This window comes from Globicephala melas, chromosome 18 (assembly GCF_963455315.2).
Source record: "Globicephala melas chromosome 18, mGloMel1.2, whole genome shotgun sequence".
Classification (NCBI taxonomy): Eukaryota; Metazoa; Chordata; class Mammalia; order Artiodactyla; family Delphinidae; genus Globicephala; species Globicephala melas.
Genome location: NC_083331.1, coordinates 67,049,185 through 67,072,328, shown reverse-complemented (window position 1 = coordinate 67,072,328; position 23,144 = coordinate 67,049,185). Strand labels below are relative to the sequence as shown.

The following is a 23,144-nucleotide window of genomic DNA, read 5'->3' as shown; positions in this document are numbered from 1 at the left end:
CATTCTTGAATGGCCTGCCTGCCTCCAGGGGTTAAGGAGGAAGGTTCATGCCTACCAAGTTCCCACACCTCCACAGCCCTGACTACACATCGCAAAGGTGAGTATAAAGCGAAGCAAAGAGGACTTCTCCCGCACGGCCCCGCCCTTCCCCTGGCCTCGCCTGGACAGAAGAGATGTCATCAGGTATTTTTTGCCTCCAGATGGCCACTGCCCCCTCCTTGCTGGAAAGATCCCTGTCCCCTGGAAGAAGTCTCCGGCTGGCAAGCTTCGCCAACAGGTGCAGTGGAAATGTGATGGGAAGGATGAACACAGTGAGCCCCTCGGGAAGAGAAAGCCCCCTCCCCCGCCGTGGGGCGGATGCAGGAGACGGAAGGCCACGCCCAGTCGGCCACGCGCTGGGACAGCCCCGAGGATGGGGATGTCTTGACGAGGAAGCATGGGTTTTAGAACATTAGCTGTAGCAGGGAAACTCGACAAACACAGTTCCGTGGAACTGTGAAGGTCAGTTCCAGAAAACAATCTCAGAGAACCCCTATGGACTACCCATCAAAATGTTCGGCTCATTTGAACCAACACACTGTTGGTTCCGAAAGCAAACGAACCGCTGTTCGTGGCTCACAAGCTCCTAGGTGACATTTTCGGGCCAGGCACACTTAGGAATTCAGCATTTGTCAGATTTTAGAAAGATAATCCAGTGCCTGTCCTCTGTGACACCCCAGGCAGTGGGGTCTGGGGTTGTAGCCCAGAATCAAACACAGCGATGCTGTAGTATAAAACAGGACGCGCTCGCAAAACCGATAAACAGCCTCCTGACCGGTCAGGTCAGGTTCTGCTGTCAATGGGGTATGAAGAGAACTTCACGGTTTTAGAGCTTTCTGGGCTTCGCATTTTCTGAAAGGTTAGGGATTATGGACCTGGACTGGAGGACGCTTAGGGAATGAGGTTTGGAGAGTTCTAGAAGGTTCACGGTCGCAATACGGGGAGAGCCCCCATCCCCAAAGCCAGATCTTCGGGACGCTCCGAGAGCCGGCTTCTTGCAGGTTCTTCCATGAAATACACCTACCTGCTGTGGCCCTGGCTGGCAGCAGCTTTCCAACCATACCGCCTCCCCGCACCCGATTCCGGGGGCTACTCCCGGGCGCAGCAAGAACGGCGGCTGCGCTGCCCATCCGGACCTCTCGGCGCGGACAGACGCATAAAGGCACGCACAGTCCCCGCCCCGTGGCTAACTCCGCGAGAGGAGAGGGCACGGTTCAGAGAACAAAAGAAAACCATCACTGCACAGGCGTCCTGGGAACGGACAGACGCCAAGGCCGGTGCACCTGACGGCCCACAGAGCGCGCATGCTCAGAAGGCCGGTGCCCGTGGCCTGACCCCCCGCCGCCTGCCCTACCTCCACGGCCACGCTGAAGTCCACCATGGAGACGCTGGTGTTGCGGTGCCAGCACACGTGCACCATGGTGTTGCCGCGGTGCGGGGCCTGGCGCTCCAACGAGGTGCGCGAGGCGCTGAGGTCGTCCTCCGACTCCTGGTCGCCCGCTGCCTCCTCCGGGGACTCTGCAGGGGCAGCAGGAGGCGGTGCTTTCCTCTCTGCTCGCCAGGAGGGCCCCTGTCCCAACCCCGCCCAGGAGCCGAATGGGATGGGAAGGCTGGGGGTCCCGGGCACCCACCGAGCAGGAAGTCACACTGGCAGTGAGGGCTTGGCCAGGGGCGTCCCACCAGTCCCTCTGCCAGGGAGCCTCTAACAGTTTTCTCCCCGCCCCTCGCCCCCCAGAGGCTGACAAGCGGCAGTGCTGGCCCAGAAAAGATGCGATTTCTCCGCTCGCTCATTCTCTTTTAAGGGGTTTTGTTTGTGTTTTTTAACTTTTATAAAAAGTTCCTTGATTTTTAGCTTAAAACACAAACGTAGACTGTGGCTATGGGGCGCATCGGTAAGGCAATTTTCAGTGCAACACTTACTGCTGTCAGGAGGGCTGCTGGCCAGGAACTCGGGGGCGGGGCCGCTGCTTTTCTCGGCCAAGTCAATGGCCATCTGTATGTCCTCCACCCACTTTTCCATCTCGGACCGAGAACTGGAGGAGGACAGATGGACGTCAGGTATTTCCAGGCCACGGTGGGGAGAAGGGGTACCGAGGTCAAAGGTCAGGCTTCCCGCGTTACCTGGCAGCCACGACGATGGACTGGTGCTGGCCCCGCAGGGTGAGGCAGTGGGGCACGCCCCACTCGTCCTCACTTTCCTCCATCTGTGGGGCGAGTGTTCATAAGTTACTGCCGAGTAGGGGTTGGGATACTCAGTACATTTTCAAACGTTCACCGAACTGACTACAGCTCGGCGGAACCAAGTCCAAAAAAGTCCCCATCGGGAGGGTGAAAGCAAGATCAAAATGCATTATACTTTTTCATCAGAGCCATAAACCTCCCTCTACCCGCCCACTGAGGAGAGTGTGGGGATATGACACACTGGCGCACACTGGCGCCCTGTCTGCCTCTGCCCACCAAGGATCACAGAATATAGACACCCGTCCACTGGACATCTCGGGAGAAAGGCTGCTTCCTGGTCTTCACTCCACGTGGACGGTGAGGATGGGCTCTCAGGGCCCCGGGGCCAGGCACCGGGCAGTGAAAGGCAAGTTCACACCACGTAGGCACGGCAGCTTGCCTCTGCGCTTGATTCCGGAAGGAACATAGCCGTGCATCCCAGGTGCAGGACAGGGAGTGAGGTCCCGGGGCCCCTCTAGGGGAGCCCTAACAAGGCCCAGGTTTTTCACAGCGCCTGTGACGCTCTCACTTCCTTATCAAGCCCCTCCCCCTGTCACTGGCTCCTGCACCCCGCGGGCAGCCCAGAGGCAGAGGTCCCGGTCCCCATCCCGTGCCCACGGCGCATACTCACGGTCATGCCGTAGAGCGGGAGCTGCCCGTGAACTTTAAACTGATTCGAGGCCGTCAGCCCCCTGCTCGTGTAGAGCAAGACGTCGTTGAACTAGAAGAACAAGGACAAGCGCGGCTGAGACGAATGGGCTCTGTTTGAAACCAACAAGTACAGAAACTACGTTTTCAGAGTCCGACAGGACAATTCGTGGATCTCAACACCTCCAGTCTGAGCAGCTCTGGCTGCTCCTCCTGTCTCCCAGGTACCCCCTCTGGGGCGGCCGAGGCCCAGCGCCGTGACCCTTGCTGGTTCCACGGGCTCACAAGTCACCGATCACCTTGAACAAACAGCTCTCACCACTTACCAGGAAGAACATGCGCTGCTGGAGCCCCTTCCCGGAGAGCTTGCTGAGGCTGCCCAAACGGATGAATTCCTGCAGAGAAAACACACCCACGAGCTGGCTCGGAGCCTGCAAAGTCGCATCAGCGCAGACTCAACGCGATGTGAGATGCTTCCGCCCATCGTGGTCCCTTTCACGCTAAAAACCGTACCCGTCATAGCTCCTATTTACTGAACGCCGTGCTGTGCCGCCTCTAAGCTCCTTTCCTTCTGAGCAACCTGCAAGGTAGGGGCTAGCTTTGGCTCCTCCACCAGAGAAGCAGCTGGCGGTCGGAGCTCCGCTGGCCCGTGCGGTGCGCTGGTTCACACCCGGACCTATAACTCTACACTGAACCCCCAGGCCCTCAGGGCTTCCGGCTGCGAGCGGGGGACAAGGCCCCTGGATGGATACAAAGTGGCAGCCGGGGACCGGGAAGACAGATACGCCACAGGAGAGAACTGTGCATAGAGGAATCTTCTCCACGACTTAAAATCTGGTTCTCAAAAACTAGTAACTGTTCTAGGATGAAAGAGCCAGAAGGGAACTCTCCCTCCCGACTATAAACTTCTGAGGGCACAGACGATTCAGGGCCACTTCAGAAACCCTCCACAAAACTATCATTTACAAAACTGTGGTAAAATACACATAAAACTTACCCTGCATGACCTTTAGTGCATCCATCAATACCATCTAGGTCCAGAACTTTCCATCACCCAAACCATTAAGCAGTCAGTCCCCATTTCTCACTCCCCGTTCCCGCCTCCCCAGCACCTGGCAACCACCAATCTGTTTTCTGTCTCTGTGGATTTGTCTATTTCATATAAGTCCAACATGTAATATGTAGCTTTTTGTGTCTGGCCTATTTCACTTAGCACAATGTTTTCAAGGTTCGTCCATGCTGTGGCACGTGTCAGAAATTCGTTCCTCTCTGGGGCTGAATATTCCACTGCATGGATGGGGCACACCTTGTTTACCCACTTAGGCTGTTGATGGGTATTTGAGTTGCTTCCCCTTCTGGCTACTCTGAACAGTGCTGCTGTGGACGTGCATGTTCAAGTTTTTGTTTGAACACCTATTTTCAGTTCTTCTGGGTATAGAGCCAGGAGTGGAATTGCTGGGTCATGAGGAAATTCTATGGTTCACTTATTAAGGAACCGCCAAACTGTGTGTCCACAGAGCTGCTTTTAAAACACAGCTGCAAGTTCGTTGACATGCTTCCCACAGAGGCTGGTCTCTGTCCCCTTCCCTTAGATGTGGGTAGACTGGTGACCAATTTGACAAATAGAGTATGGAAGTGATGCTGTGTGACCTGTGAGACCGGGTCATAAAACTACACACAGCCTCTGCTCTGTCCCTGGGAACACTTGCTCTGGGAACCCTAAACTGCACATTAAGCAGTGAGACCACCCTGAACCCACGCTGGGGAGGCCCCTCGTGGGCTCTCAGGTGCACGGTCCCAGCTGAGCCCAGGCTCCAGCCGTCTGCCAAGTGTAAGCCTTGGCCCCTCCAGGTCAGCCCAGCTGGGACCTCTGTCAATGCCCTAGAGAAAGAAGAATCACCTGGCTGAGTCCTGCCCCATTCCCAACTCACAAAACCGTGACATATACTAAAAGGTTGTCTTCAGTCACTAAGTATTGGGGCTGTTTGTTACCTAGTTTTCCTGTGACCTCGGTAGCCAACGAGCCAAGAACAGGGACTCAACCAGTTCATTTGCATTCTATAGACTGCACAGCCTGACTCTTGCTTTGGTCCTTTATGAAATGTCAATCAAAGACAACATCTGCTGGTGATTTAACTGACATATTTTGGAGATCAACGAAGTGACACATAACAAATACTTGCTGGTCCATGGGATGGATGCTATCAGACAGCAACGGTACCGTATGAAGAAACGGTGTTTGGGGAATGCTCTCATCACTGAAGGGGATCAGAGAATGAGGAGTGGTGACCCCACTGTGCTGTCTACTCCTGTTCCCGGCTCGCATGTCCGATGTTGTTATATGTGCGTTTTCTTAACGAATCTTAGGGATGTGGGAAGGGGAAGATGGAGCTTCTGCAGAAGGGCTATGGACTCAGATCACCGTCTCAGGGCTGGAGATGGAAAATGCCTCTTGCCCAGAACTGTTTTTTAGTTTTTAAAGAAAACCATGAAATAGGAGAAAAAGAAAAGGCTCCTAATATCCTTAAGCTCAAGCTGCTTCCTACTGGAATGAAATTCACAATATCCAGTCCTCTGCGTTTTATCCAAATGAACCTCCACTATCCTCCTGGAAGAACTCTCAGGCACAGAACTCTTAGGGGCAGAAAACACACCCTGGGGGCCTGGCTCAGGCCAGAGTGTGCTGGGGCCTTTGGCCTCTGGCGTGGGGGCGGGGGTTGCGGGGTGGGAATCCTGCCTTCCAGGACATGACCTCATCTCAGCCTGACCCTAGCGGGAGGGCAGCAGGATTATGCCCGAAAGCTGGGTGAGGAATTAGACCGCAGGGAGCTGGAACATTAGCCGCTCCCCTTTAAATCTCAATTTTGCAAATTCCACCAGTAGATAAATCTGTCAGAGCCTTCTTTCCACTCAATAGGTTATTCGATAATTTAAAATTAAAAAAAAAACAAAACCAAACAAAAAACCAGGGTACTTCCCTGGTGGTCCAGTGGTTAACACTTTTCCTTCCAATGCAGGGGGTGTGGGTTCGATCCCTGGTCGGGGAGCTAAGATCCCACATGCCTCATGGCCAAAAAACCCAAAAACATAAAACAGAAGTAATATTGTAACAAATTCAATAAAGACTTAAAAAAAAAGAAAGAGAATCAATTAGCCTCCGTGTGTGGAACAGCCCATCTTAGAACTCGCCCCTCTGAGGCTCTTAGATCCCTCCTTTCCATTTCAGTCAGGGCTGACTTTGAAACAGTGAGTGGCCGAGAAGCAGGCAGATGAACATAAGAATATGCAGCTAAGGTGGGTCTGCAGTGTGGAACCAGCGCCCCTCAGCGTCCTCAATAATAAAGACCTTCTTTTATTTAGCACGTGGTGTGAGCCTGACATGTGCTGTGTGCTTATATTAGCTGCATATGTGAGCCTGTAGATTCATCCCCAGTTTTCAGATAAGGAAACTGAGGAGTAAAATGAGTAAGGAACTTGCCCAGATCACCTGGTCAGTTGGTGGGTGAGAGCGCCCGTATCTGACGAAAAGCTCAGTCTGGTGCCTTCTACAGTGCTGTGCTGGGTACTCAATGACATTATAATAAGCATAAACTTAGTCTCTTCAGGTAAGTGTAGGTGGGGGAAGAGGAAGATAATTCGTATTTATTGTGTTGGTTTTGCACATTAAATCTCATTTGATCCGTATCACCTACGACAGAGAAGGTATGACCCCCGTGTTACAGAAGGGAAGGAACGTTCCAGTAAGTGAGCCATCCCAATTCTGGTGGAGCCAGAAATTGAACCCGGGCCACCTACTCCAATCCACTGCTCTTTTCATAGCACCGTGGAAACTATTCCTCAAAATGAGTTCCTTACAAATGCTGTTTGCCATGTAGCTTGATATGCTAAATATTTCATAACATCCAAAGTTAAGAGAAAATTACATTGATTCCACAAGGCTTTAAAGGCTTCTGCATGGATGGGTAAACGTGATTGTCGTGTACTGAGTCCCGGCAGAATTTTCTCACCAGCAGAGCTGAAGTAAATCCCAGCTTTAATTTCCACCCAGCATTTACCACATAATTCTTCTGACAACATTTTATAACTGGTATCTGGTCAGCTTTGTAATTAGGATTCCCAACAGAAAGACCCAAATACCCAAAAGATGAGGGATGTTCCCTTTTCTTCTCTGAGTTACACAGATTTAAAGTTTCCAGGGAGGCTACCTGTCAGATAAAACTAGAAGCCCCTGACCCACGGGATACGTGTCTGCACATTAAGGCAGATCAAAGAGGCTAAAATTCCCTCCTGAACCTGGATGAGGTTCAAGATAGGGGACTAGTGGAAAAAATTCCCACAGAGAGATGGGGCGAGGCACAGCGACTACCCAGTATTAATTCCTGGTCAATGACTGCTTCCTAGGAAGAGAACTGGAAAAAGGCAGGCTACCCTGTATTTTTCAAATGCCCACTGGCGTGGAGAGAGTGTGTTTGGACAGCGAGGCCCTATTTTATTGTGAATGACCTACATGTCATGCACATGGGCAAGTCAAGGTTAATAGCATAAGGGAACTTGCATCCCTCCCAGAATCATGTTCTGGCTAAAATGTTATTTTAATTCCAAATTCAAATTACATTATGCAAACTGCATCTTTTTGGGGGGCGGGCACAACACATGGCATGTGGGATCTCAGTTCCCCAACCAGGGATCGAACCTGTGTCCCCTGCAGTGAAAGCACTGCAGTGAAAGCCTTAACCACTGGACCACCAGGGAAGTCCCTGTAAATTGCATCTTTAAAAAAATACTTTTCTTACATGGGAATTTATTGCCTGCTTTCATGCACTAGCGTTTTCTCTGCTTTCTATCGCCATTTTACCCAATTCTTAAAAATTTTCTTTTTATCTTGTTTTTATTTACCTAAATTTAAAAAAATAAAATGAGCAATCTCAAATCTGCTCAGAATATGGTGGGGAAAAATGAGCGGATCAACCAGTAAGGAGAGAAAGCAGCATATGAGGTGGAAGGATTGACTGATCTCCTTCTAACACAGAATTTTTGAATTGACACTGTAATGTTCAAGGCATTTTCCCAATTGTCCCCCAGGGGGGAAGGAAGCCACTTCAGAAGGAGGATATTTTAACTTGGGAGTGTCCATATTCAAAAGGTTCAAATGTAAGTCATTTAAATGTTGTCTTTCTGGCTTTACCTCCAAAGCATACGGAGAGCACAGCTGCTTACCCTTCCTGGAATCACAAGATTGTCAACGCCAATCAAATCTTTCTTGAGTTCATGCAGCTTCTGGAAATTCTCCATCTTGATCATCGTACCGTGAAGCTGGGCCACCATTTCCGTGATCTCTGCCAAAGCAGCTAAGGAAGGAAACGGACACAAAAGCTGCAGCATTCATGGCAGACGTGGGTCATTTTTCCCCCAATATCTTTAAGATCAGTTCTCCAGGGTAATATCCTCCTGTAGCTGAACTATAACAAAGCCATGCTTCTAGGGAAGACACTGCTAATTCTCAATAATAAAACTTGAGGGATTTACTTTATGTATCGATTGGCTTTGCTTTAGTTTCCCCAAAGCCATCTTGAAAATATCAATGCCCCCTTCAAGCTTGGTGGTGTACAGCTGTCCTTCAGTTAGAATCACTTGTTGGCATAAAGGGGCAGCAGCAAGGGAATAAGAGTGCCTGGAATTCTGTCCCGGGGCAGAGATTTCCCTCCCTTCCCTGTTACCAGGAAAGAACAGAGCAGAGAGAGCACAGAAAAGCCACAGAAAAATCTAGGGCAAAGGAGGGATCTTTCTGGCAAAGGGTCTAACTGGTAGTGCAGCACTTTTGGGTAATGAACATTCCAACACACCCCGGTTCTTCCTTCTGCAGACATTTATAGTGTTTATAAAATGGTTGTAAAGAACAGCTGCAAACTAAATTTTCCAATGTGGGCACGTCTCCCCTATACCGACGGGCATCCAATATGGAAAAGGAGCTGGTGCCCTGTTAGCACGGGTTTGGGTGGCAGGCACATCCATGGTAGCTGAGCCTTTTGGTCTGTTTGTCAAGGGAAAGCAACAAACATTTGTCCACTGAACTTCGATCTTCAGGACAGTAAACACCGCCTCCCCCCCGCCCCCAGCACCTCAACTGCGGCAGGAAGCATTCCTTGTTTTTGGCCGTCTCCCTGGGGATGCAAACGAAATGCTTCCTGGCTTCTTATCACAGAATGCTTCTTGTCTCAGCCATAGTGACAAACCCAGAGCTTGCTCCGTCTTTAGACATGACCAGCCGATTTAGTCCAACAAACAATTCCCGGGCACTGAATGTTTAGTGCGGTGGGCGCGCAGAAGCTCTAAGAGGAAAACGGACGGCAGCCTGGCCCCAGACGCATTCCAGAACAGCTCTTGGTTCTCTGCATCCCTCACGTTCAGGAAATCTACGTTCAGATATTCCTCGATTTGCCTTTCTACAGTCTTTCTACAATGATGCCACCTTACGTTTTCAGCTTAGGGAACAGACATTTTTGCCATTTAATTGTGAAGAACAGACTTTTCTCAATAGAGACTGTTTAGCATAATAGTAAAATGCAAAACTAGGCAAGGTGGCCTGAGAATAGCACGTGCAAAACTAGAGACATCCCTCTCCCTCGCCCTCACGTCCCTCTCCCTCGCCCTCACGGGTAAGAGATCTACGCAGGTCTGAGTCCTGGGAGCTGGGAAGGGCCCTAGGTCATCTCACCCAGGCACAGCCAAGCGGGACTGCCAATATGGCAGGACAAGGCAGATGGGGGGTGGGGAGGGTCACCCAGCCTTGAGGGTGAGGCACAGATTAAGCCTTAAAAGAGGACTGTGCCAGGGAAAGGACTAGGAGGTGGTGGCAAGGAGTCCCAGCAGAAGGAACAGAATATACTAAGGCACAAGGCAGGGGGCAGCATGGTCTGTTTCAAAGACTGCTGCCAACTAAAGCAAGCCAAAACTGCGCCTTGAGCCATTTCTGTTGCCCTTCCGTGAGCTGCCCATGTCTTAACTACTCTGACACATCTTTTCTTTGGTTGTCTTTCTAAAAACTAAGATTGAGTTTATAATACTTTAGGCAACAGACACTGGTCTTGACATACTACTGGGTGTGCGAATTCCTGTTATCTGTCAAGAGCCACCTGCGGAGGGTGCATTCTGTGCATGGACTGGCTGCAGAGTGCAGGGGGCCCAGCAACAGGCCTCAGGGCCTGGCCCCCAAGGGGCTGCAGGTCCAAGCCAGGGAGCGTGGACAGTAACAGACCACATGCAACGCGAGGCAGAGGACACAGGTTCAGAAAGACGACGCGTGGCCCAGTGGGAAAAGCATGGTCTGGAATGCCAGCTCTGCTCTCTTGCCAGCTGAGTGACACTCACAAGTCCTTCACCCCCTCTGAGCCTCAGTATTCTTATCTATAAAATGGGATAACAACAGTTCTCTCATGGGGTTGTTAAAGGATTAAAGGTGTTAGCGTAAGAAAGATACCTGGCAGAGTACCTGGCCCAGGTGCTGAGCGAGGAACAGTGAGTAATATCATCATGAGCCAGTAGGGAGGGTAGGATGGTCGAGAACATGGGTTCTGGGTTTAGGCTACATGTCCTTTACTTTCCAGCTGTGTGACTCTGGGCAGGTTCCTTAACTTCTCTGGTCTCAGTAGCCCCCATATGTAAAATGAGCTCACCACTGTCTCATAGGCTTCTCGTTAAGACTGAGAGTTAACACAGGTGAAATGCTTATTGGGGGACCTTAAAAACGCCCCACAGCAATGAGGAACAGTGTTTATTACCAGCCGTTTTCTGTGGCCCATCCAAGGGGAGGTGATGAGTTTCCACCATGGAGGTAGAGGAAAGCTTCCTGTAAGGGGCTGACTCTAAGTGGAGCTTCTCCAGGGTTCTGTGCACTAAACCAGGCAGGATGGAAGGAGAAAATGCATGCAAGAGGGGATGGAAAAGAGAAGCCATGGTGATCACTACCGCCTTCTTTACGTGAAAGACCAAAAGGGGACAGAAAATATTTGACCAGGTCCTAAAAAGCGCATCTGCCCCTGTTGGGACACAGTATCCCCGAGACACCCCGCCCCCCCAAGCACTCACCTCGGCAGTCCCTGAAGTCGGTGTGGCTGGGCGGGTGGTGCTTGCACAGCCGCTCCAGGACCTGCTTGTAGTGCATAAGCCGGTGCAGCGGGCGCAGGAGGAAGGTGTTGAGCGACAGGTAGCACACCTTCTGCAGCTCGAAGTCTCGGCACAAGCTCTCCAGCCGCCGGGAGCCCCGGATGCCGGTCTCCAGCGCCTCCAGAGCCTCGCTGTGCTTCCACAGATGCGCCGCCAGTTGCTGGTGGGCGAGACACGGGAGCGGGTGGGGCAGGGAGCCGGGGAGACAAAAGGGGGGAGGGGGAGGGGGAGGGGCGGAGTCCTGCTCAGCCACATGGTCCACCCATTTTAACACTCAAAAGAGATCACCTTCGCTTTCATTACTTCATTCCATTTACTTAATTTCATGTTTTTAATATTTCACTATTTAACTTCTCAGGATGGAATAAAACGCTCTATTAAAGCATTGCGCAGTTTAAAATACGCAGGGATTATAAAATATTTGAGATGTATATATAACATTAGAGGTATACATGTCCTTTTAAAAGAAGACCGGCAAAACGGAGGGGAAATAGAACAATGGGAGCTCCTCCAGGGGGCTTGGGGTTTTCTCCTAAACATCAAAAAACGACAAATAGGCCAGGGCCACTGAATAAACGTCATATAGTTAAAACTACATATTTCTGTTTAACTCCCCCCCAATTTGCTCATGTAATAATTGAGCATATCCTGCTCTGCTGGATTCCGGGGAGCGGATGGGAATGAGACTCAGTCCTTCTCTACTGGGGTCTGACTGAGATCCTTTGCCTGAGCAAACTTTTGTCAGCCTCCTGAAGCTTCTCCCAGGCCAGCCTGTGCCCTTCCTTGTACAATCCCGTTTTGGTGAGAACCCGGCTAAGTCAGTTCAGCCAGGACCCTCCACCCTGGATACCTGGTCACCCTTGACATTGGGGTCTGCATCCCCCGCCGTCCTCAGGTGATGTCTGAGCACCCCACTTGTCTTCGGCAAAGAATCCTGTTAAGTCGGTCCAGCCAGAGTCCCCGCCTCACGACTGTGATGTTTCGTCACAGAAATTTCCCATCCTCTGAGTCCCGCCCTGCTCCTTGGCTGTAGATCCCCACTTGCCCCCGGTGCACTTGGAGCTGAGGCCAATCCCTCTCTCCCACTGTAAAATCCCACTGCAGTGTCCCCATACCTACGGCAACGGCCCTGAATAAAGTCTGCTCTACCGTCGTTAACAAGTGCTGTTGAATATCGCTCTCCTTGAACAGGTGGTGGTGGAGACAGACGCGGGGCAAGAAGCTTGACAGAGCGTTCAGGAGGAATTGACTCCCCACGCAGCTGTCGTCCTCACGTCTTACCCCATCAGTATTTCCCAGAGGTGGGCTCACTACCCGTGTGCTGCTAACTCCCATATGTGGATTCCCCATCCCAGCACCTCCATTCCCACGCTCCGCAAAGAGCGGGAACCGCAGTGAGTCCAGACACCAACCCGATACCCCCTGCGGCAACTGAGGCTGCCCCGTGATCCTCTAACCCCAGGATGGGTGCCGTCACCAACCGCCTACTCAGGACAGAAAACCTGGATAAGATTCCAGATCCCCTCATTTTCTGAAGCCTTCACCAAGTCCCGCCAACTCTACCTCCTAAAAACAGCAAGCCTGTTCCTGGCTTCACCCCATGGTCACTGCCCTTGTGTTGGCCACTGCAATGGTGTCTCCATCGGGGTCTCTGTCTCCACTCCTGACACCTGACTTTCGAGTGCCACCAAAAGGAACTTACACCAATGCAAATGGGCACATCGTCTCTTGCTTGGAATGCGACAAGAACGTCCACCCTCTCAGGACAAACTCCAGAGTTGTCGTTAGGGCACACGGGGCCCTTAGCATGTAACCCCTTCTGCCTCTCCATCATGACCTCTTGCTACTCGCTCTGGACACCCATTGAACAACCTGCCCTTGAATGTGCCAGGCCCTGGCACCCAGAACCTTGGCACAGGGCACTCTGCTCCTAAGACACGCCCCCCTCAGCCCCCCCCACCTCCGTCCTTCAGGGTCAGCTCTGGGGCCTTCCCTGCTCTCTCTTTCCTCCTGGGCTTATTGTCCATCTTAGCCTTTATCACGTGGTCTCCCTGCTGACTTTATTTTGTGACTTTAAAAAAACATATATAGATTCATAGGAAGTTGCAAAGACAAGTACGGGGGGCGGGGTCCTACGTACCCTTCAGCCGGCTTCCCCTAACGCTCACATCTTGCCTAACTACAGCACAATATCCCAACCAGGACGTTGACACTGGGACAAACCAGAGTTTATTTGAATTCTGCCAGTTATACCCGCCCTCACGTGTGTGTGTGCATGTGCACATGTAAGTATGTGGCATGGGTGTGCGTGCGTGTAGCTCTATGCAGTGTTTTCACACGTGAACTCCCTTATTTGAGAGAGGGCGTCTGTCCTGTCACTACATCCTTGGGGCCTGATATACACCATAGGTGCTCCACAGATGTCTGCTGCCTGCATGCATTAATGAGCAAACGAACCAATGCATGCACCCCGCTCAGAAAGGGGTCTTGCAAGGCCCCGAGTGCCTGGAGAGGTGGAGTCAAGGTCATTGGAGCACAGAGTAGAATGTGAAGGACGGGAGGTGGAAGGTGAAAGATCATCTAGGGAAGGCTTCCTCGGTCAGGTTTAGAGCTTGGACTGTATTCTCTAAACCACAGAGAGACCAGGTGGGTTTGAAGCCTAGTCGGTCTACGATATCAATGGTGGTTGGGGAGGACGGGTGGACGAGAGGCAGCTGGTGAGTCAGCTGGGAAAGAGAACTGAGAGGCGATGGGAGGGAAGCGGGAGGGTGAAGGAGGAGAGGGGGCAGGCGGTAGAAGCTCAGGAAGACAGGGCCCGGGAGGGAGGGTCACAGCCTGACCGGCAGGGGAGGGGTCCAGGTAAAAGGCGAGGGCTCCTTGGCCTGCGTGGACTGTGAAATGCCTTTGGGCATCTGGGCAGATGTTTCCAGTTGAAAGTTCACAGCCCGGGCTAGAGATCATCATCTGGATAGCCTCTGACTTTTAGGCAGGGATTGGAGCCCCTGGCCGGCTCCCTCGGTCCCGTGCGGAGAGTCTGGGGACAGCTGCAGGGTCGATGTCAGCATCCCTGCTGAGCCCCTGAACATGTGCAGGTAAACGCACAGGTGGGGGGATGAGCGGGAAAGACACTGCAAGACACCCGAAGCATTCTGGACAAAAGTGCCAACCTGGGCTTCTACATGTCCAGAACCTTCTGCTGTTCCCCTCCACCCTTCATAAAAATTCTTTAAAACCGACAATAACAACCACAATAAAAAAACGACCCAATTTCTCCAAAAGGCTGCCAGCGGCTCTCCGAGCCTCTCCATCTATTTCTATTCTGCCTGCAGAGTTCATGCTATAAATGCTGGTGGCACTGGCACAATAATTAAAACGCTAGCACAGCCGAGGGTTAGCCGACTACGTGCAAAAATGCCAGCTCACTAGACTGACGGGGAAAGAATTGCTCTGGGTGGAAATCAGGTCTATTTTTAGGAGGGCTTAGGTGCTAGGTGACCAGAGAGGAGGACGGATGTCTACCGTAGGGCACCCTTCCGCCAGAGGGACACGAGGGGAGATGGCAAACAGGAGAACTCTGGGGCTGTCCCAAGGGGGCGGGGACCGAGCTGGCAGGTGTCTGCCACTGCCCCGAGGTCCATGGAGGAGCCCAAGCCTCAGCTAAGAGCCCCCATCCCAGGCAGGCAGAAGGCAGCACCATGAGAAAAGGTAAAAACCAAACTGGGCCAAGAAAAAAAGTGCAGAACGTGGGGAGAGCTTCCTATGAGGAGAGTCAGGAAGTACAACAGTAACAGAAACGTGTTATAGAAGAGAGAAAAAAGGCTATTTTTATCAAGCGAGAAAAGCCAGTCTGAAAAGGCTACACTGGGTGAGTCCAACTATATAACATTCTGGAAAAGACTATGGAGACGGTAAAAGATGAGTGGTCTGCAGGGGCTGGGGGAGGGAAGGGATGACGGGTGGAGCACGGAGGGTTTTTAGGGCAGTGACACTGTCCTGTGTGATGCTGTCACGGTGGGTTAGTGACGTTACGCCCTTAGCGAAACCCATGGAATGTAAGACACGAAGAGTGAACCCGAATGTCAACTATGGATCTAGTTAATAATAATATATCAATACTGGCTCATCGGTTGTAACAACTACCCCACACCAGGGCAAGATGTTAATACTAGGGGACAGAGACTGTGTGTGTGTGTGTGTGTGTGTGTGTGTGTGTGTGTGTGTGTGTGTGTGTGTGTGTGTGTGTGTGTGTGTGTGTGTGTGTGTGTGTGTGTGTGTGTGTGTGTGTGTGTGTGTCGAGAATATGGAACCTCCGTGTGAGTTTTCTGCTCAATTTTTCTGTAAACCGAAAATTGCTCTAAAAAATAAAATAATAATAAACACCATGGAAAGTGAAAAGATGTCTGTTACTGTTCCATCTGAGTTTTGTATATCCACCTTACTTAGGGCATTAAAAATACTAGTGTCATGGAACACTTCAGATGACTCTTCGCTTTTTTTCATATAGGATTCTGCAGTCCTGCTGGCTTCCGTGGCCTCTCTCTGATACAGCCCAAAGCGGGGAGTGTTGCTTTTTGAACACCAGGAAAACGCGAGCAATAGGCTCCAGGTCTGTTAAATAATATCTGGAACTTGTTAAGAGCAAGAGGAAACCCCTCGTAGTTTCAGATCCTCTCTTTTCTGCATCCCCTTGCCCCGTTCCTCTGCCTCCACTGTCCTATCTCAGGAGACACGATTCTAAGAGGAACAAGTCGAACACGAACAACTTAGATTCTTAGGAGTTAATTCAAACCTTAACAATAACTTTTATTCTATGAGTGCCTTAGACGTTATAGGTGCTCAGCTAGTATGCATGGCCTGTGGGTGGACACACAGACGGATGGCTGGATGGGCTGCACGGTGGCAGTACAAGCAACCCGCCCTCTTTGGGGGGTTACAAGCTTGCTCTTAGTCATTAGTTAAGGTTATTAGGAAGGCTCTGTGGGTGGTTGAGATATAGAAAGATTGCTTTAAAATGCAAATATAGATGTATTTGTATTCAAAAGATAAATTATGTGAATTAAAACATTCCATATTAAAGGAATGATTCATGGATTAAAATGAAAAGGCAAAAATGAAAATTCCACATGTAAGAGGTGGGGCAGATTTCAAACACGAGGCAGAATATTGGTTCACTGTGTACTGACTTCTCTGGGGAGACTTTCGCTCTTTTGGATCATTGTAGATACTGCTGGATGGTTAAAAATATATTCACCTTATAAACCAACTGAAAGCCACAGAATTGACTGGAATTCCGACACAGCTCCGAATCCAATATCTTTGTCACACCGCAAGAAGTCAAAACAACTGACTAAAAGTGAAATGCTCAGTCAACCAATGTTTTGTCTACATAATTTTTAAAAACAAGTTTCGAATGACTTAGTCACAGAAAATACCCGGTGTTTTGGTTGCGACACAGAGCTCTGGAAGAGGAAAAGCACTGAAAGTGCTTCCCCCAAAGTGGCTGGGTCTTTCTTTATGCTTCCAAATACAACTACCTAGAGGAGACGGAAGAGTTTCCCCCGGGGCTGTGCTCCATGCAGACTCGAATCAGGCCACGTGCTCACGGGCCAGGATCACAAACAAGGCCTCTGGCAGCCTCAGCGTTACTCTCCCTGGGGAACTCTCTCTCCCAAATCCCCGAGCAGCTCACCTTCATGCCCTGAATGTTCTTCAGCAACACATCTCCAATTCTTTGGTAATCTCCTCTGATGTGAGCATTCGAGCGGCCTTCCCTGCGAGCAAAGCATTGGAAACCACAGTGTTAGCAGTGAAAACATGACCGGAAAGTGTGCCAGCCCCAGATGACAAAGTATCAACATTTATGTCTTCCTTTCCAATCACCTATTTGTACCTCTCCCTTCTGTGTGTGTCACAGAACGTTAGTGCCAGAAGGAGGCTCTGAAATTACCCCATTCTGCAAAGAATTCCACCTGTGCTTTGAAAGAGATACGGAAGAGCCATTTTCTTTTCATTTTAATTTGGTCTCATTTTACATTCCTTTTCCCATCCCCACTTGGGTGATTTTCTCAGCATTAGAAGAGCGTGGAGATGACTTGCAGTAACAAGCTCATGACACTGATTCTTCCTTACAGATTGTGACTAACAGACACTTGTAAGAAGCAAGACTTAGCCTCAACATCAAGGTTTCGGCTCTCAAGAGCCCTTAGTCTGATACAGACAAAGGGCTGTGTGAAAAGCCCTTGGGAAGAGAAAAATGTAATTGAGGAAGTGCAGGAGACCCATGCACGGGGGTAGGTATGGGGAGAATGACCCAGAAGAGGGCAAGATGGGAGTCCCAGGTTCAGAGACAGGTCAGGGGTCCCCTAGATACCCTGGGTGGTGGATGACAAAGGTGTGGGCACTTTTTTTGTTGTTTTTTTTTACCTTTACTGGAGTATAACTGCTTTACAGTGTTGTGTTAGTTTCTATTTGTTACTGTACAACAAGGTGAATCAGCCATATGTATACATGTATCCCCATAACCCCTCCCTCTTGGGTCTCCCTCCCTCCTTCCCTATCCCACCCCTCCAGGCGGTCACAAAGCGCTGAGCTGATCTCCCTGTGCTATGCAGCTGCTTCCCACTAGCTATCTGTTTTACATTTGGTAGTGTATATATGTTCGTGCCACTCTCTCACTTCATCCCAACTTCCCCTTCACCCCCTTGTGTCCCCGAGTCCATTCTCTACGTCTGTGTCTTTATTCCTGCCACTAGGTTCATCAGTACCGTTTTTTTAGATTCCAAAAATGTGCGTTAGGATACGTTATTTTTCTCTTTCTGACTTACTTCACTCTGTATGACAGACTCTAGGTCCATCCCCCTCACTACAAGTAACTCAATTTCGTTCCTTTTTATGGCTGAGTAATATTTCGTTGTATATATGTGCCACGCTTTCTTTATCCATTCATCTGTTGATGGGCATTTATGTTGCTTCCATGTCCTGGCTATTGTAAATAGTGCTGCAATGAACATTGTGGTACATGTATCGTTTTGAATTATGGTTTTCTCAGGGTATGTGGATAGGGGCACTTTTAACAGAGCATTTGGGTATATATTTGTATCTCTCTGGCTCCAGGCTGTATCTGATGTTGATAATCCAGGGGCTTGAACGGCAGTGAGAAAAATAATAATAATAATGGTAGCTGGTGATTACTGAGTACTGGTTACAGTGCTGAGTGCATTACATCATTGAATCCTCGTGGCAGCACTGTGACCAGGTACCACCATCACCCCCATTAAACAGCTAAATACTGAGGCACAAAGAAAGGAAGCAACGTGTCTAATGTCAGTGGTCACGAGGTGGGAGCTTGTACCTGAGCCCAGGAGCCCAGCCCATACAACCTCTAACCGCAATAGCCGTGCACATCTGCCAGTTTACCCGCTGAATTTCCCAGAGAAAATTAAAACATGATTTTCGGGCTTCCCTAGTGGCGCAGTGGTTGAGAGTCCGCCTGCCGATGCAGGGGACACGGGTTCGTGCCCCGGTCCGGGAAGATCCCACATGCCGCGGAGTGGCTGGACCCGTGAGCTATGGCCTATGAGCCTGCGCGTCCGGAGCCTGTGCTCCGCAACGGGAGAGGCCGCAACAGTGAGAGGCCCGCGTACCGCAAACAAACAAAAAAAACAACATGATTTTCAACGACAAACCTGGCTGATATCTTCAAACCAACTGTTCAGGAGAGCCAGAGCCAACTCAAAGGCAAAGGAAGAATCAGACTGAAAAAAGGTAAAAATCTGGGCACGGAAGTGAAAGGTACTCGGAGCGGAATAAAACACCTGCAGCCCGAGTGCGGAGGGTGATGATCTACACCCAGAGACGCCACCGCCCTACGCCTCCAGCACCGGGAGCAGCGACCCCCTCTCGGCATCTGGAGCTTCCCGGAACTGCCAGCTCAACCTCCGATGCAGCAGGGCTCTCAGGATGGGGAGAGGAAGGCAGGGAGGAAGGCACTTAAAGCAGCAGCCCGGGGGTAGAATAGTCAGGGCCCATCGGAACAGGGGGGCTGGCTCCTCCCCTAGCTCCCAGCTCCACCCCCAACCAGACAGTGACAACACCATATATTCCACTGGTTCTAACTGAGCGTACGCTGTGAATTACATCACAGGGGAGACGGGCACCCAGACCCAGTAGGGAATTAAAGTTTCTCTAAAATAAAAGGAACAGACTTCCCTGGTGGTGCAGTGGTTAAGAATCCGCCTGCCGATGCAGGGGACACGGGTTCGAGCCCTGGTCCAGGAAGATCCCACATGCCGCGGAGCAACTAAGTCCGTGCGCCACACTACTGAGCCTGCGCTCTAGACCCCGCGAGCCACAACTATTGACCCCACGTGCCACAACTACTGAAGCCCATGTGCCTACAGCCCGTGCTCCGCAACAAGAGAAGCCACGGCAATGAGAAGCCCGCACACGGCAACGAAGAGTAGCCCCCGCTCGCCGCAACTAGAGAAAGCCCGCGTGCAGCAACGAAGACCCAACACAGCCATAAATAAAAATAATTTTTTTAAAAAAATAATAAAATAAAAGGAATTGAGGGTACCCATGATGCTCCCAGCCCCTGCCAGGGTCTTCTACGTCTCCCCTAGGGCTGGCTTTCTTTACCTATTGCATTCTCTTCCACCGCAACGCAGAATCCCTTAATCCTTCTGCTTCCTCTTAGCTGCCAAAACAAACAAGTTGGCTGATGGCTTTAATTACCATTCATGTCTCCTCTAATTAAAATATGGATTCTCCCCTCACCACTCCCTGAATTGGTTCTGTGCAAGTTTAGCCTTAACCTAATCCACCGGAAGCAAGCACGTATTGTCACTTCTGCTCCTGGTCACTCTCTCTTGCGTAGCTGCGCCCAAAGTCCTGGCACTCTGTTCTCCGGCTTCTGGAAGCCTCTGTCTCCAGCCCCTGGTTTCTATCTTGGTCAGATCTTCAGTCCTCTTTGCCAAGCTCTGCTGCTCTTCAGGCCACTCCTAAGATGTCTCTGTGTTGGGAATCCAGCCCTGGTTATCTTCTCTCTTTGCTTTCTACTTCTCCCTAAGCAAGCCCTTCTATTCCCCATGGTTTCAATTCACGATGCCAAATCTATGCCTCGATAACCTGGGTAATTATTTCATACCTTCGAGAGGGAACTGCATGAGTGACCCACAGGCATCTCAAACTCAAGGGATTCTGCACAGTTAGTTGCTGCCAAAACCCCATCTTTTCCTCCACTTCCTTCCTTAATGGAGTGGCTGCCCTGCGTCAGCCTCAAGCTACGAGCTTCGGTTATCCACACTGGTCCGCCTCCCTGATCCTCAGCTATCGGGGTCACATTCTCCCCCAGAATGGGCTCAGCGGAGAATGCTCAGGCGTCTGATGGGGACCAGCCTTCCCCCCGAGACAACCCTCAGCTCGCGATCAAGTATTATTCCAGCCCGTCAGCCACAGGGTTGTAGCATCTCTGGGTTTTTGGCACATGGCTGTTAATCGAGTCACGATGGAGATGTTTAGGCCAAACTTTATTGACTTCGCTTCCTTTCTTCTTCGCCAGCTATTTATTAAAAGAAAACGTGCTGATGTTAAAACCCCAGACGCAAAGAGACCTTCCTTCCTGCATCGGCCGGTCAGCAGAACCTTATCTGTTTCTCTAAGTCTTCAGCGTCTTTACTTTCATTTTAGAAATTTCTCCGGGATAGCATCACTGGTCCCCTGTGCGCAGGGAACACCCTTATGTCAATCCACCGAGGGGGGGCAGCTCTAGGCCATGTGGTGACAACAGGCTGGGGCCCGGGAAGTTCATGCAACCGGCATAGGCAGCTCAGCCCCCTTCCTGTCCCCTCCCCATTGCAGCACACGGCAAGTACCAGCCCCGCTTGGTTCCAGAACGTGGAATCAGCCCACGGGAAAGGGGACGAGACCTGATGCTCTTGCTGCCCTGTACAGAATTACCGTCGTGTTTTACACTTCCTCTACATGTTAATGCCAGCAAATCCACAAGTCCAAAGCACTGGCTTTACTGTAAAGAGCTAAAAGGTCACTTTAGGGACTCCCCGGCGGTCCAGTGGTTTAGGCCTCTGCACTTCCAAGGCAGGGGGCGCAGATTCGATCCCTGGTTGGGGAAGTAAGACCCCACATGCCGTGCGGCGCATCCAAAAACACAAAAGGTCACTTTACTGTGGAGAACATGAAAAAGTAATTATATCTCTTCCGGAAAAGCCTCTGGATGTTAACCTCACAAGAAAAGAGCCCTTGTTTGGAAGATGGGGACACACACTTGTTGTCTGGGTAATTAACCACGCGGCAACGCAGCTGAAAATTCTTTTGACAATTTTGCTTTGGAAACCCATGTACCAAGAAGCCTTCCAGATGCTACATTCTGACCTGGGCACCACGATTAATGTGCTCCCGGGAGCAACGACACGTTATCTCAGCACAAGGCTGAACACACACATACACACACCCTTACACGGAATCTGAGTCTTCCCAACCCTCCGTAAACATTTCATCGACCACTACGTGAGCCGGTCAGCAGCTCAGCAACAGGCAGACCGAAGTCTGGCCCTGCCCTCCCACCCAGAACAAAGAACCATCTCATCAGATTAAAACATGAAAGCAAACCACGCAGCCTGGAGTGGGAAGGCTGACTTTTCCAACCCGGCGCTGTGTCGGGGTGCTCGCGGACCCCAGGAAGACAGATTGAACTTTGTGACGTTTTAGGCCTCATTTGCAAAACACACATCATGCCCTGATTCTTCCTGTTCCTTGTGGCTCCTACGATTCTCAATGGGAAAAAAAAAAAGGCTGTGATTGTGTGTGCTTGTGTATCTATGTAAATAAAAGAATAATATGTAAATGAGCAAATGAGTAAAGACAAATTTTCCATTAAAATGTAAGGTAGGGAGGGTGACTGGGTTCAAAAAGCCAACAAATTAGCCAAAGGAACAGATTTTGATATGCGTGTGTATCTATTTATATTAGCCGCATGTAATTAATAGTTGTGGATTTCAATATTCTTTGATGACTTTCAATATCCTTTGAAATCCCTGGAGAGGAAAATCCCATTAATGTGAACATTAATTCACATCCCCACTTGTGGGGAAGGCATTTGCGCGAGAGGTGTCCCCACTGGGCCCGGGTACACGGTTTCTCTCCAGCAGTGACAGGTAAGGGATCCATCCTGTCCTTCAGTGCAGGTGGGACACGGCAGCCTCATGCTCTCCGCCTTCAGTTACACTACTGGGTTGCTTAAAGCTATGGGGGGGCGGGGTTTCTTCTCCTGAGGTTTAACACCAGGTCCTGCTTAATAAGAGGCACAAGTTACAGCCCACTCATAGGCAGGCCTGACAGCACCCAGATGAGACCCGGGTTCAGTACTGTTAACGGCCACGTATTAAAACGCAGCACAACAGAAAGGCCGTTTCAAACTCATAAGCACCTGGCGAGTGCCCTCAAGTGTTTCCCAGCAGAAACCCACCTGCGATTCAGGCAACTGGAAAAGTCATTTGTTTTTCTAAAAAAAGTAGCTTGCTCTTAAAGCCCAGTGGACTGATAACCGTCAGGAATACAGCAGATAATCCAAGAAAAATAACTCCTGCCTACGCCTGAGAACAGGCAATTTTACTCATGTGTTAAAAGGAAACAGTCACCAACCACTGCTGTCCCCGGAACCCTAGGCAGACAGTGGGAAGCTGAGTCAGGGCAGAATATAGTGGGAAGATCACAGTGTCTTTCTTGCCTTTGAAACAAAGATGAAATTTTAAATTTTAAATAAATTTATATAAAAAAAAAGTGTACACACGTCCCCCCCCCCCCCACGGTACACCCATGATCCGTATCTTGTTCTAACTTCCTTCCACTGTGTATTTCTTCCAAGCTGTTTTCCAGGTAGATCACGCTGCCTTGTCTCCAGTGAGTTTCACTGCTTATTTTGAGAGTAATGATTTTAAAGCCTTTTTGCACAGTCTTCTTTTTAAAACCAATGAAAATCTTCTTCAAACAAAAGCTTTTACACAAGAGAAGTAGCCCTGATCTGCCTGAAGCAGGGAGCGGAGGGGTCAGAGAACCGC

The 23,144-nt window shown here is 50.3% G+C and overlaps 1 protein-coding gene across 1 annotated transcript in view; it reads right to left on the bottom strand.

The window, feature by feature from the left end:
• The window catches only part of FARP1 (FERM, ARH/RhoGEF and pleckstrin domain protein 1), a 290,467-nt gene that overhangs the window by 6,944 nt on the left and 260,379 nt on the right, over window positions 1-23,144 (bottom strand). The window contains exons 17-24 of the mRNA XM_030856865.3: window positions 16,760-16,841; window positions 10,993-11,230; window positions 8,125-8,255; window positions 3,234-3,302; window positions 2,891-2,980; window positions 2,161-2,243; window positions 1,960-2,072; window positions 1,394-1,557 (exon numbers count right to left, since the gene is read on the bottom strand). Coding sequence (XP_030712725.2) covers window positions 1,394-1,557; window positions 1,960-2,072; window positions 2,161-2,243; window positions 2,891-2,980; window positions 3,234-3,302; window positions 8,125-8,255; window positions 10,993-11,230; window positions 16,760-16,841 — 970 coding nt within the window. The remainder of the gene's footprint in view (window positions 1-1,393; window positions 1,558-1,959; window positions 2,073-2,160; window positions 2,244-2,890; window positions 2,981-3,233; window positions 3,303-8,124; window positions 8,256-10,992; window positions 11,231-16,759; window positions 16,842-23,144) is intronic.